Genomic DNA, 15522 nt, shown 5'->3' with positions numbered 1-15522 from the left:
ATATTATAGATTTAAATGCTGAAAAGACTCACAAAACAGTGTTTCATTACATTTTACCTATACTTATTATGTTTACAGTTTGACAGTTACAGTTTTACATTCCCAGCTTTACATATTTTATACATTTACCGATCGCTTCTATGGCAGTTATAAGATATAGCTCTCCGATTTTTATGAAATTTATACCAAAATTCTAGAATAATAAAATAAGCTTATATCTCAGAGTAAATAAAAATTCGTTGAAAAACAACGAAGCTATATATTTATTTCTATTAATTTCCCGATCGTTCCTATGGCATCTATATCATATAGTCGTCCGATTTTCATAAAATTTTTACCAAAATTCAGAAATAATATATAATGGCCACATCTAAAATATGGTGCAAAAATATTGAAAAACAGCAAAGTTATAATTTTTTTTCGAAAAATATATCTAACATTTGTATGGCAGCTATATGATATAGTCGTCCGATCCGGCCCGTTCCGACATATATAGCAGTGAGAGCATATAGAAGACTATATACAAAGTTTCATTCAGATAGCTTTAAAACTGAGGGACTAGTTTGCGTAGAAACAGACAGACGGACAGACGGACAGACGGACAGACAGACAGACAGACAGACAGACATGGCTAGATCGACTCGGCTGTTGATGCTGATCAAGAATATATACTTTATAGGGTCGGAAACGTCTCCTTCACTGCGTTGCAAACTTCTGACTGAAATTATAATACCCTGCAAGGGTATAAAAAGCCATTTATTTTTTATATGAAATCAGATCTTATTTACAAAAGGAAAAAATTAGTTTACTCATTGGCTATTTTTTTTTTTTTTTTTTTCGCATAATATTTATTGGTTTTATAAGCTTTGCTGCTTTAAGCTTAATATCTACTATTCAATCATTGGTTCAATAACATGTAGCAGAGGAAACAATTCAAAAAAATATTTAACTAGGTTATTCGCCGGGTGGGCAGCTCCCGTATGATGACTTTCCTAAGTCGTCGTCTTCCTCTTGCAGCTGGCAGTGCTCTCGCCAGCGGGTTGGGGTGTCGAATTAACCTGGTTCGGTGTCGGGCGGCAATGGTGTTTATGGAGTCTCCCACAGCAGGGACATGTAGCTCTGTCCGTATATCCCGGTTCCTGATATACCACTCGGCACCTGTAATATTGCTGTTTATTCCAGCTTGTAAAAGCTGAGGATAGTCAGGATTCAAAAGAGGCAAACATAGTTTAACGTCATCAGCGTACATCATGACGTAAGAGTGGAGAATAGCTTGGGACAGATCATTTATAAAAATGCCAAATAGAAGAGGACCGAGGTGGCTCCCTTGAGGAACACCAGAAGTCACGTGAACAAGGTTTGAGAATGAAACCCTGAATGCAACTCTTTGAGTACGGTTCGACAAATAAGTAGAAATCCACTTGATCAACGTAACCGGAAAACCCAAAAGATAAAGTTTCTTCAGCAGTAACTGATGATTCACCGAATTGAAGGCATTGCTGAAATCTGTAAAGATAACATCGGTTTGGGTGTTATTTTTAAACGCGTTTCTAATGACAGCAACAAACTCAAGGAGATTTGTAGAATTTGATTTACGTTTCATGAAGCCATGCTGTGAGGGCGACATTATTGAGCTACATTGGTGCTAAAGCTGAGAAGTAATTAGAAATTCGAATAATTTGGGAATCGCACTAAGTTTTGAAGCGGAATGATAAACGATTATTTCCAAACTTTGTGAAAAACGAATGCTGAAATGATAACTGAAAAAGTCTAGACAGTGGTCTACATAATGAGCTGGCACAATTTCTCAAAACGCGGCTAGGTAAGATCTGGACCAGAGGAGAAGGAAAGTTTGATTGTTCTGAGATTATGAAGAACATCATCTTCGCTGATTACAGGCATAAAAATGCAATTGGAGTGCGGGAGTGGAAAAGTATACTCTGAGTTATTATCGAAATTATTTTTGTGAGTATGTTTGGAAGAATATTGCGAACTGGTTCGCGATATCAGGCTCATTGGAAGCGGAGGCATTATCGAAATGAAGACATGAAGGAAATTGTTGAGATTTCCGTTTCGAGTTTACAAAAGCGTAAAATTGCTTCGGGTTAGCCTGAAACTCAATTTTGCACCGATTTAAGTGGTTTCTGTAGCATTCAGAATTGTGTGCTAGGAAATTTGTACGAGCAGTTAAATATCTCGAATGGTCGACTTGAAGACCAGATTTGCTATACTTTTTAAACAGTCTGGATTTTAGATTTTTTAGATAAGAAAGCCGACGAGAAAACCAAGGGGGCTTATGAGAAACTTCTGGTGAGGGAAATGAAAGGACATACAAGTCGAAAACTGCGTAGAAACGCTTAACGATGTCTGTGGGATCTCTGTGGAGTTCAAGAAAGTCCAATCCGTTAAGGATAAGTGGTGGTTCATATCTGTAAACTTAGCTTTTCGAAAGCTTCAAAACGTTGCAGGCTCAGCTTCCGGACACAATAGTAATGGAGTGGAGGCTTCAAGGGTTAGTTCCAAAGTGGGATGATAAGCGTCCTCGGGTCGATTCTAGTGACGTAGGCATTGACAAACTCAGAGACAAAAGAGGTCTAAGAATTTATTACTGCAGTTCCTAACGAAGTTTAATTGTCCCAATGAGTGGTCAATGAGACCATGAATTAAATCGTGGGGTGAGGTGGGAACAAGAACATTTGAATCAGGTGAGGGCATCCATGAAATGGAGGGTAGATTAAAATCACCCGTGACGAAGAATGAATCGTCATTAACACCAAGGGAAGAATGAATTTCTTGAATTAAGGATAAATGCTGTATATAAATATCAGTGTCAGACCTAGGTGGAATATACGAACATGAAACGTAGATAGAATAATTGTAAACCTGGATACGAACCGCCACAAACTCTAGATTAGTGTCAGTTTTAGAAATGATATTAGAAACCAGATCGGATTTAACCGCTATGAGAACACCACCGCCTGTCCGTATAGGACGATCACATCTAAAGATGGTATAGTTCCCTGAAAAAATCTCAGAGTCAGACACAGAGGAGTTGAGCCATGTTTCTGTAAAGACAATAACATTGGCATCGAAAGAGACACAATTGACATGCAGCCTACTGAGCTTGCCAAGTAAACTTCGAACATTCTGATAGTGAAGAACCAAAGAGACAATTAGTTTTTTGGAGGCCTAGTTGAAGGAGTTTGACGCCTGCGAGCACGAGGATTACGTTTGTGTTAGAATTCATGAACAATTGCATGCTCAGGCCACACAGAAGGATCAAGAGCCTTAGAAAATAGTAGGTCAGAAAGTGCAATTTTAAACAGAGATATATTACGTCTCTGCTTAAAATTGAACTTGGAGACACTAAACTCAGTAACAGAAACATTCAATTTGCTGCTCAAGTGGGTCTTAACGTCGCCCTCAAAAGCACCTGGATTCAGGCGGGAAACAAAAATCTGCTTTTTCGGAGCAACACCAGCCAAAGGCACCGGTCCACGTTTGGCAACGCCAGAAATTGTCGACTGTTGGGGGCCACTTCTGGTAACGGCCGGCGCACAGTAGCGCCTCTCGAACAATTAGCGTTGCAAAAATCAAAAAAGTCATGTTCGCAAAAACGATTTTAACCATACTTATTCGACAGAAAATTTCCAAAGGATTCAGAATCTGCAATAAAATCTATTTTAAGATTTTTTTGTAGAAGATATGAGCATTCAAAGTTGAACTTTCATTCGTTTTTTGCATCATACCAATAAAAATGGGTAAAATGGTCGACTTTTAGGTAATATTACACAAAAACCATAAAACCAATGGTCATGGTTTTTACTTTAAATGATAGATACATTCATAAACTGTTAATTAACCCAAAAAAACGGCACTTTGGTTTGGGCTTGTACAGGTAAATCGCTACCTGCCTAAAGTAGTCTATAACTTCTGAAGCCGATGAAAGCCACCGACTACAAGTTACGTGGATCTTTCCTGGACCAGAATTAACTTTCATCGGCTGCGTCGAGCTGCGTCTGCGAAAATGCAACGACATAAACCAAAACTACTCAGGGTAAAATATACCAAAATACCGACACAATTTCATACATTCCAAGAAATATACTAACAGTAGCGCGTGGCGGTTAAATTTTGAATAAAAAAAAATTTTTTTCTTTCAGTTTTCAAATTATTTTTATTTGAGCAAATACATTATTTTTTCACTTTGATACCCTTTAAAAAGGCGTATTTGTGGGCGTGGTACATTATGCAGTACATATATACATTTTACAACAATTACCTGTCCAATGCCGTTTAAATTATTCGATTACCTTATTTGGTTCAAAAGATATGATTTTTGCAACGCTAAATGAGAAAAGGCGCTACTGTGCGGCGCCGAGATAGTAACCACAGGGAGAACGACTGGGTGGGCATTCGACACCACCGACGCGTCGCACAGTAGCGCCTCTCGAACAAAAGCCGTTGCAAAAATCGAAAAAGTCGTTGTCGCAAAAATGATTTTAACCATACTTATACGACAGGAAATTTCCCATGGATTCAGAATCTGCTGTAAAATCAATTTTCGGATTTTTTTTTGTAGAAGATATGAGCATTCAAAGTTGAACTTTGTTTCCATTTTTGCATCATAAGAAAAAAAAGGAAAAATTTGTTGACTTTCAGGTAAAATTACACAAAAACTATAGTACCTATCGCCATGATTTTTGCTTTAAATAATAGACACATTCATAAACTGTAACCCAATCCAAAAAAAAGGGGAATTGGGTTAGGGCTTGCACAGGTAAATCGCTACCTGCCAGGTGTCCATTTTTTTCACTTTTTTCTGGCTAAAGTAGTCTATATCTTTTTTGGATGGGCTGAGCCACTATACACACTATAACTACGACCTTTGTGGATCTATTCTGGACCAAAGTCAACTTACATCTGCTGCGTCCAGCTGCGTCCCCGGAAATGCAACAGCATAAACCAAAACTACTCAGGGTTAAATATACCAAAATACCGACTCAGCTTCATACTAAAAAAAAAATTTTTTTTTCAGTTTTCAAATTATTTTTATCTGAGCAAATACATAAAAATAAAGATAAAAAATTAAATAAAAAATATTTTTAAAAAATTGTCTTCATTGAGAAAAAAATATTTCTTTACTTTAATACCCTTTAAAAAGGCGAATGAGTGGGCGTGGCAGATTTTCCAATACATATGTAAATTTTACAACAATTACCAATCAAATGGCGTTTAAATTATTTAGTTATCTTATTTTGTTCAGAAGTTATGATTTTTGCAACGTAAAATGAAAAAAGGCGCTACTGTGCGTCGTTGATGGCAGCAGCACGCGACGTGGATTCCTGATCGGTGTAGACAGGCTGCTGATTGATTAAAACTCGGACTAGGAGTTAACAAAAATCGTACGAAGGTTGAGCGAAATTTAAATTTCGGACAACTATTGACGACCGGCAATTAGAGACGGTAGGAAACTTCTTACTTATCTGTTCTGCGGCGGCACCACCAAAGCCGCTGGGACAAAAGGATTCCAGGACGATATCCTTATCCGGCTCGTTGGACCATGTTCAGGAGGGGGGTGGACAGGAAATCCTCCGGAAAAGGATCAGTACAAAATTTGTCCCACGAAGACTTGCCGTTTATTGCCGTTCGTTCAAGTGTTCATTGTTGTACTTTCCTTATCGTTAAAAATATTGGAACAATTTGCGTCACAGTGGGATGAAGACGTTCAATAGGGGAATTGCTTGAAAACTTGAAACGAAGTAACACAGGGAGTCATTTTGTATTAAGTAAGGAAATCTTGAAACATGACTCTTAAAAAGTGACGGTCTGGCGGTCCTCGGGTATCATGCGGGACGTTCAGGGTCCACTCAGGACTAATTTGGTTCAGGCGTTGTTGCTGTAAAAGATCCCGACCCAGTCCCAAAGTAAAATGCTAGAGGATTATGCCGTAATATGTATCTTAATGTGTCTTGACTTAAAAAAATCATATAGCTGCCATAAAAACGATCGGTAGATATAGAGAAAATGTAAGCTGGGAATGTAAATCAAGTTGATATCAACTTGACAAAAATTTTCAAAAATTTAAAGTTTTCAGGAGTTTATATCAAGCTAGCAGGACATCAACAAATTTAATTAAATTTTTTTTCTTTTCATTCGTAGTTGCAGACTTGAGATCTCAGTCGTCTTCGATTTATAAAAATAAAAGGCTCGACTGTAGCTAAAAACAACAAAAAGAACTTGTCAATAGACAAGTAGCAGCTGTGGTGACGATCGTTTCGTTGGCGCTACCCAACTCATCAGACCACTTGCTAACTATTGCTAATTTTCTTGGTACTTTACCTTTAATCTAAGCTTAGACCCGTTGGGAATCGTAAGTTTCGTTGTAAAGGCAAAAGCAAATCCCGAAAATAGACAATAACAGGTTGGCTGATAAGTCCCCGGTCTAACAAAGAAAAACAAATTTTTTTGTCAAAATTCGTTTTTATTATTCAACATAGTTCCCTTCAAGAGCGATACAACGATTATAACGACCTTCCAATTTTTTGATACCATTTTGGTAGTACTCCTTCGGTTTTGCCTCACAATAGGGCTCAGTTTCGGCGATCACCTCTTCATTGCCGCCAAATTTTTTCCCTGCGAGCATCCTTTTGAGGTCTGAGAACAAGAAAAAGTCGCTGGGGGCCAGATCTGGAGAATACGGTGGGTGGGGAAGCAATTCGAAGTCCAATTCATGAATTTTTGCCATCGTTCTCAATGACTTGTGGCACGGTTGTTTTTGGTCAAATGTAAGCTCGCGCGGCACCCATTTTGCACAGAGCTTCCGCATATCCAAATGTTGATGAATGATATGACCAACACGTTCCTTTGATACTTTAAGGCCTCTGCTATCTCGATCAACTTTATTTTACGGTCATTCAAAATCATTTTATGGATTTTTTTGATGTTTTCGACGGTAACCACCTCTTTCGGGCGTCCACTGTGTTCACCGTCCTCCGTGCTCATTTCACCATGATTGAATTTTGCATACCAATCAATTATTGTTGATTTCCCTAGGGAAGACTCCGGAAACTCATTATCAAGCCAAGTTTTCGCTTCCACTGTATTTTTTCCCTTCAGAAAACAGTATTTTATCAAAACACGAAATTCCTTTTTTTCAATTTTTTTCACAATACCAAAAGTTGCTTCACAAAAGACGCTCTATCTCACAAACTAATTGACTGACAGAATTTTTACACGAATCATTTGAAAGTTAGTACTATATAAAAATAATATGCATTCAATACTAGCGACGTCATCTATGTGTCAGACCGGGGACTTATCAGCCAACCTGTTAGTTATTTTTGTTGTTTTTAACCAGTTGTTTGTCATGCAAGTCTGTCAGACTTTCCATAAGCTAAGCTTTAAAGCTTCTACCTATGGTGGCGTGGGCTTTTTTGGGGCGAATATCCCCTTTGGTTTAGTTTTGTTTTTGTAAGCATCGACCTATATTTGTTAGCATTCGTAATTGCAGACTTGAGGCGGCTTCGATTTTATAAAAATCCAAGGCGCGACTGTAGCTAAAAACAACAAAAAGAACTTTAATAGACAAGTAGCAGCTGTGGTTATGATCGTTTCGTTGGCGCTAACCAACTTATCAGATCACTTGCTAACTATTGCTAATTTTCTTGGTACTTTTCCTTCAATTTAAGCTTAGACCCGTTGGGAATCGTTAGCGAATAATTAACGGATAATTAACGGCAAATGATGGTTTAATCAAAAGTTTGATATTCCAAAGATGCCCTGCTAACTTGATGCACATTACGTTTCCGGACCTCCACTTAGTCAGACCGTTGGGTGCCATGCCCATGCTTCCTCTTGACCAGTGCTATCTGCCGACGATGCCTCCCACCGAGATTGGCACGCTGTTAGTGTGACATCCTTCGCCGCGATGCGCACTTCGTTTTCCTCTTGTGGGGTCAATTCTCTCCCAGTGGCCTGCTCAACTATAGACAATTATTGATTAAATAAAGATAAATTAATATTTCTCAATTATATTTTTTCAGTATCGATACAAATATAGCACGAGCGTTTTGGAGACATATATTCAGGGAAACAAAGTTCCATTTAGCTTTGTGGTTATGTTAATTGTTCAATTTATAACTATAGTAATTGAGCGCGCCATTTATCTTAGAAAAGCTCTGATATATAAAATTATTTTTCATTTTATAACTGTCGTTGGAATTCATATTTGGATGTTCTTGTTGGTTCCATTCATGACTGCGCACAGTTTTGGCGAAACAGCACCCGTTTTGTTTTATGTAATAAAATGTCTTCATATGCTTATATCTGCGTACCAAATTCGATGTGGTTATCCAAAACGAATATTGGGAAATGTATTTACCAAAGGATATTCGTTAGTTAATTATATCGCGTTTAAAGTGTAAATAAGTTATTCCATTATTGTTATAAATACTTATATATACTACTTAGGTATATGGAGATACCATTCCTATATATCTTTCGTACAATGTTAGATTGGGTATGCATTGACACGACACTAACAGTCATGGAATGGATAAAAATGGAGGATATTTTTCAATCGGTTTTTACTGTTCGTTGCTATAGACAAATGGATACCGATTTTCCAGTGCTTCGTGCTGAACCTAAAGCTTTGTATGTCAAAATCTTAATTGGTGGAACTATTATATTGATTCTTGTAACACTAATATGGAGTCCATTATTTCTTTTTGCACTAGTTGGGACTGTGGGTAAACATAATACTCCGACAAAAGCTGATATAACTGTTAAAATTAGCAACTACGAACCAATATACGTATCTCAAAGCTATTCGGGCATTCATAATTTTTCTGATGCAGATTACGAAAGTTTAAAATTTTACTTCCGTAATAATATAGCGTCAGATCATATCACATTGTATGACGCAATGGATATTACCGCAATAAAGTTCGATGCAAACTCAAGAACTCTTTGGAATATGTCACCTCCGGACAAAAAACGTTTATTAGAAGATTTAAAAATTGGTAAGTAGAAGTTTTTAGAGTTTCATTAGTTCATTGATATTACGAATTAATAGGCAAAAACTTGGAAATACGCTTAAAAATTGAATTAAAGTGTAACCTAACACCAGAAACGGTTTCTTATGAAACGATTTACGTCATAGAAAAAAATAAAGTAAATACAAGAGAAATGCTTTCAAAAGTTATATATTCTGAAAACATCAATGATGAAGTTATAGTACCGGATATTTTACCAAAATTTGTGACTGTTCAAAAGGAGAAAATGAATGTAAAATTCATTAAGGATTACGATGGTATGTATTAACACTCTAGGCCGCAAAAGTGTCAAGGCTTTTATTACATTATTCACAATTCCAAAAATAATAAATTTCTTTCTACGTTGAATTATTTTTTAGCAGAATACTAGTAAGCCCGGCGAACTACGTTACGCCACCTTCGGCAAATTATCGTTTAATTGAAGTGCTCTTTGGTAAACCACATTTTTGTGATGTGTTGTGGTTAATGGAATTATCTAGGGACCAAATAGCCCCTGGGATGTTAAAATCACCAAGAACTACTAACTAAGTGGTCCCTATCCGAAAGTCTTTTAGAGACCAACTGAATAGCAGAAAGATGGTTTCAATAAATAGGAAGTTCCGACAATGGAGGAAAGATGAAACTGTCTCGTTGGTGGTATTGCCATAAGGGGTTTCTTCAAGGTAAGCTGATTATCCGCCTTACCAATTTCAGACGGTAGTCCGGGCCTGACACCCTGGTAGGGAACTGGGGCTCTGAGAGGCCAACTGTTGGGACCCTCCAGTGGACAAAACGGATATGGGCAACACCGGGGGCACGGTCTCACCCGCGACACCTTCGGATAACGAATATTTTCTAGCACTCTATCTCAGGATTCTTGAAATTTGTCCTGAGGTCGATGGCTATGTCGAGGAAGGCTGCTGTTAGGAGCCTACCACGCTGGTTGGGATCCGCTTAGATGCTGCACACCAGTTGATCTTCGTGTGCCCACGCGTTGTCTCAATCGGGCATTTTCCCTTACTACATTTCGTCTCTCCTCGCTTAAGTTCTGTGAATACACTTGTTGCTGGATTGCATGCCTTGTGTGGAGACCGATGTTCACACGTCGTGCTATAGGCATTTTCGACTATAGGCAGAGCGGTTAATTTAACCTCTAATCCACATAATTTACACAGTTCAACTTACCACCCTAAATACAAATGCTGGTTTCCAATTGCACTGATATGAAACGAATAACTTATTTTACTCAAAATGGAACACAATTTCGATTTGTCATAAAATAAACTGAGTAAAGAATTATGGCATGCTATGTGTCAGTGTTGGCGCTTTATGCAAAAATGATTTTCCCGCTTTCTGTTGCAATTTTTCCTGAATTTTCTTTACTGCAAAAAATCACAAATTCCGAGACCTTTCCAACGAATGCAAAACCGTGGAAATCGGTTCGTGCGTTCTGGTGTTATTTGATCCCCGCAGAAAACTCGACTTATTTTTATATAATAGATATATGTAAAAATTCATAATACAATGTTTACATAGCAGTTGTAGCAATGTTTACATTGCATTGTATTATGAATTTTTTTTTTTTGACTTAAAGTTTTGTTATATGTAAATACATATATGTATATATGTAAATTAAATATGATCCTTGTGAAATATTTAAAAAAAATAATTTTTATTTTTTATTTTAACTTCACTTCGTTACACTTATCCTTAACATTTATTTTTATTTTACTGATTAACTTATTTTTGAACGGACCGAATACTGTGCCAAGAACCGACTCGAAACTGACTGACTGATCTAGTGTAATTTGCCTGTGAGCTAACCTCTGCTTAAGAGAATTAGGGATCTGTTTAAAGAGTTCGATTCAAGAGAATCGGACAATTGGGTGATGCAATTTGTCATCTTGATTTACGAAATTTAATTCAACTGATTAATCTTCAATGCCTTAGCTCGGCGGATATTTATATTATCATAAGCTGGACTCAGCTTTGTTTATGGTGGAAGGACCGCGCGGCTTTAATTAAAAAGAGCTTCTGTGAGCTTCTGTTTATACAAGAAGGAAGGCTGGTTAAACGGTTCCCAGCTAAGAATTGTTTGTAAACAAAATTGTATATGAAATGGGTAAGGCGGCCTGTTAATAAAAAGAGCTTCTGTGAGCTTCTGTTTATGTAAGAAGGACTGCGGTGCAATTGTCCACTGAAGTGTGGAAGATAATGAGTTCTCGTGGGAAGGCTGGTTGAAAGGTTCCCAGCTAAGAATTGTTTATAAACAAAATTGTTTATTAAATGGGTAAGGCGGCCGGGATATCGGGTTGGATAACTCCCCCCATCCTAAATTGGATCGTCCCGATTCGTTGGAACTGATGGATAAGTTGAATGAAGATGATTGGTCAATTCGACTATAATTTCATCTTCCATGGTATTTGTATTGTCGGACAAATTGTTTTCTTGGTTTACTTCAAAATGACCCTTTCGTGGTTTGCATTTTAGATATTTTCTGAATTTAATTAATAGCGAGATAATTAAATATAACAAAGTTAATATGATCAGTATTAAAGTTACTGGAATCTGAGTTTGTTTAATTTGAATCAAAGGGTTTATCATATTGATGTTATCAAATTTAAGTTCTGAATCATTTGACATAAGATATTCGGATACTAAAAAATCATTGTATTGCTTGGCAGTTACATATTCCAGTATCTTTCGGTCCAGATTAGTGTAGGATATATTATTAATTACAGTAGTACTGTTAAACGTTATTAAAAATGATCCATACAAATGAGTATCATTTACAATATTATGACCATTTATAAAAATGGCTCCTTCTTGGATGATCTCAAATTTTTTATTATGTTCTCTGATTTTATTACATAGAGATTTTTCTCCATTTAGTAGTTTTGTAAAACAAGTACTCTGTGGATTTAAAGTGCCATAATTATTAAATAGTTCTGATTTAAAATTGGAGATTACATAATACTTATTGTTACACTTAGCGACCTGATTATCAATTAATAGTTTTCCGTCATCGTGTGTGATGGATCTGGCGTTGTATACTTGGCAACGGTTAATTATAACAGGGTATTTAATATATATAATAATTAAATCTAAGTGTAGTGCAATTTTAAATTCGGATATATCCAATATATCAGTGATTACAACAGGTTTATGTTCGTGTTTGAAAATTTCTTGTATATCTTCAGCATTTAAAATTTTAGTGTTGAAAACGTCTATTTTTGCCAATGTAATTGTATCCACTAAATTCGTTAGATCGTAGGTAAGCAAACGAAGTCGATGCCTTCTAAGTGGAAATTCTTGGTTTGAAAATACTGTTTGAAGATTTTCAGATAGAGTTTTTATTTCTTTAAATAATTTTGAATTAATAACAAATTAATTGTTATTATTTTGAATTAAATCATTAATTTTATTTTGGACTGTTATAAAATCATCGTGATCGGGTGTCCCTGCTATCCATTTCCAAATTGTTCCTAATTCATTGATTCCTCTTTTTGCTCTACTGGGTGAAATTTGTGAAAGCAAAATTTTTATCATATCTAAATCATAGGAAATTTCCCATTGTGAAATCCGATTGTTTATGTTTAAGTGTTTAGATTCAAGATTAATTATGTTCTTATATAAACTTAAATTAGTTATATGAAAAAGATCGGCGTAAGATTCATAAATAAGAATATCCTTAGTATCCTTGTAGAGAAAAAAATCATGGTCAGTATAGTCCGTTATTTCGGAATTGGTGGTGGATATCATCAACAATACGTATATTATTGAATGCATTTTCTGTAATTAAAATTTGATGTTATCTTTGTGAATCGTACGATTTCTATTATTTATGATAACTTTATTGTGTAAATTCTCTTTAACGACCTGTTTTTTATATCTTGCTTTAAGTTTGTTCCTTTCCCCGTGTTTTTTCTCATAAATGACTTCTCCTACGAGATAGTCTTTCTCCTTTCTGCCTTTATTGTGAGAATCTAGCATTTTCTCTTGTGTCTGTTTTAATATCTGCGGAATTTTATCATGTTCGATTTTATTATATAAAATATCAAACGGACGTTGGTTAGTGACTGAATGTATAGTCAAGTTGTATTTCTGAGCCGCTCTGATTATGATTTCAGAATAATCAAGCAAATTGAGTTCATCCTTAATGCAACGAGCAATCTCTGTAAGAGTTGAATGAGCTCTTTCGATCTGACCATTGGACGTACTATGGCGGGGATCCGCAAAATGTAAATTAATACCGCATCTTTGTGCGAAAGATTTAAATTGTGATGATGTGAAACTAGGTTCATTATCTATCATCAAAGTTTTTGCAAGTGGAAATTGTTGCAGAATTTCCGAAATCTTGGTTTCTATGTTGAGTTTGTTTTGAATTTCTTTTACAACTAGGTATTTAGAATATGAATCAATACAAGTTATGAATATTAAACCTTGAGCGTAATAAATGTCAATATGCAGATTTTCTCCTTCTTTGGTTGGTATAGGTGCCTGACCAATAGGAACTAAACGGGGTGTCTATTGTACTTGTTACTATTGCAAATAGAACAGTTCTTTATATATTCTTGGAGTTTTTTATTTAAATTTGGCCAATAGTATAATCTGTTGATTTGCTTGTAATTTTCGTCTAATCCCCTGTGTGCTCTACAATGAGTTTCCTCAATTATAATGTCTCTGTCTTCAGGGTTTTCGACATCTTGGACGAATACTTTAGTGTACAAGAATTTATTAGTGAATTTTTCCTTAAGAGGATTTTGAATTTTATAGAAGTCCTCTAAAGTACAGTGGACACCAACTGTTACATTTGGAGGAATGTATTCTTGTAAGAGTGATACCAAATTTTCCGTGGTATCGAATTCAATAATATGCCTGGTGTTTTCGAATATTTTGACCGACTCATGTATTGTATACCTCCCCGTTGTTAATAACAATTGTTGCTTAAACTGGTTTAAGGGTTTTCGGGTTTCTTGTATAGCATTCTCAAAACTACTCTCTGCTGAATGCTGAGTGTTTTGATCTGAGACCGAATCATTGCTATCTGTTAAGTTATTAATTTGAATCCTCGATAACGCGTCTGCGACTACATTTGTAGAACCTGGTTTGTAAATTATTTTTGGTGAATAACTTTCGATAAATGAATACCATCTTTTCATTTCAATATTTGGATTTTTTTGAGAGATGGAAAAAGAAAGTGGTTGGTGATCCGTATAAATTTCGATGTTGTTAACACCGTATAAGTAATTTCGCAAATTTTTAAAAGCCCAAACTATTGCTAAGAGTTCTTTTTTATTAGTAGCATATATTTGCTCGGCTTTTGTAAGAGTTTTGGAAATGAAGGTAATAGGTTTCCCTTCCTGTGAAAGAACCGCACCAATAGCTAAATCTGACGCATCGGTGGTTAAAGTAAATTTTTTATTGTAATCTGGTTGAATCAATTCAATTTGCGCAATTAAATTATCTTTGAGCTCGTTAAAAGCTCTTACAGCTGAATCGTCCAACTGTATTAAAGTTTTACGAGACATGTTCTTGGATACTTTTCCATTTTGACCTTCCAAATACTTTGTTAAGGGTTTGGCTATTTTTGCGTAGTTTTGTACAAACTTTCTGTAATAGCCAGTAAGGCCTAAGAAGCTCCTAAGTTCACGAATGTTTTTAGGGATTGGATATTTTACAATTGTAGATATTTTTTCGGGATCAGTTTTTATTACATTATGTGATACAACGTATCCTAGAAATGTGGTTTCTAGTTTGAAGAACTTTGATTTTTCAATTGAAATTTTCATGTTTGCGTTCAGCAATATTTTAATTATGACGATTATGTCTCTATAATGTTGTTCAATTGATTTTGAAAATACAATAATGTCATCCATATAAACGTGACAAGTTTTACCTACTTGTTCTCTCAAAATATCGTCCATTGCACGTTGGAATATTCTTGGGGCGTTAGTTAACCCAAATGGCATTCTGAGGAATTCATATTTTCCATTATTTATAGAAAATGAAGTTTTCTCAATGTCAGTTTCTTTCATGAGAATCTGGTGGAATCCAGATTCCAAGTCGATTGTGGAGAAGTATTTAGCTTTTCCAAGGTTTGACAAGATCACCGAAGGATCTTGCATTGGGTATCTATCCGGAATAGTGTTTTCATTAAGTTTTTTATAGTCTATGACTAATCTGAGTTTAGGAGTACCATCTTCATTTAAACCCTTTTTTGGTACCACTAAAACTGGTGAATTATAAGGACTTTTACTTGGTCTTATAATTTCTTCTTTTAACATGCGATTAACTTCAGAGTTTACAAAGTCTGAAGCCGATAAGGCATAGGGATACTGCTTGCTATAAATAGCTCTATCGTTTTCGGTATTTATTTCACCGCGAATGTCTGTCCTGAAAGGAATTTGCATGTTTATTTTAGAGTGCTCTTTATTGATAATATTTATTATCTCGTTTTCCAAATCTTTTCTTTAATTTGAAATTG

General features: G+C 35.8%; 1 protein-coding gene across 1 annotated transcript in view; it reads left to right on the top strand.

Annotated features, from left to right (window-relative positions):
- The window catches only part of LOC138928268 (piezo-type mechanosensitive ion channel component-like), a 569725-nt gene that overhangs the window by 485678 nt on the left and 68525 nt on the right, over positions 1 to 15522 (top strand). The window contains exons 9-11 of the mRNA XM_070284921.1: positions 8046 to 8422; positions 8473 to 9023; positions 9077 to 9313. Of these exons, the coding sequence (XP_070141022.1) occupies positions 8046 to 8422; positions 8473 to 9023; positions 9077 to 9313 (1165 nt within the window). The remainder of the gene's footprint in view (positions 1 to 8045; positions 8423 to 8472; positions 9024 to 9076; positions 9314 to 15522) is intronic.

Source organism: Drosophila kikkawai, chromosome 3L, assembly GCF_030179895.1.
Source record: "Drosophila kikkawai strain 14028-0561.14 chromosome 3L, DkikHiC1v2, whole genome shotgun sequence".
NCBI lineage: Eukaryota > Metazoa > Arthropoda > Insecta > Diptera > Drosophilidae > Drosophila > Drosophila kikkawai.
This window is presented reverse-complemented; position numbering and strand designations above follow the sequence as displayed.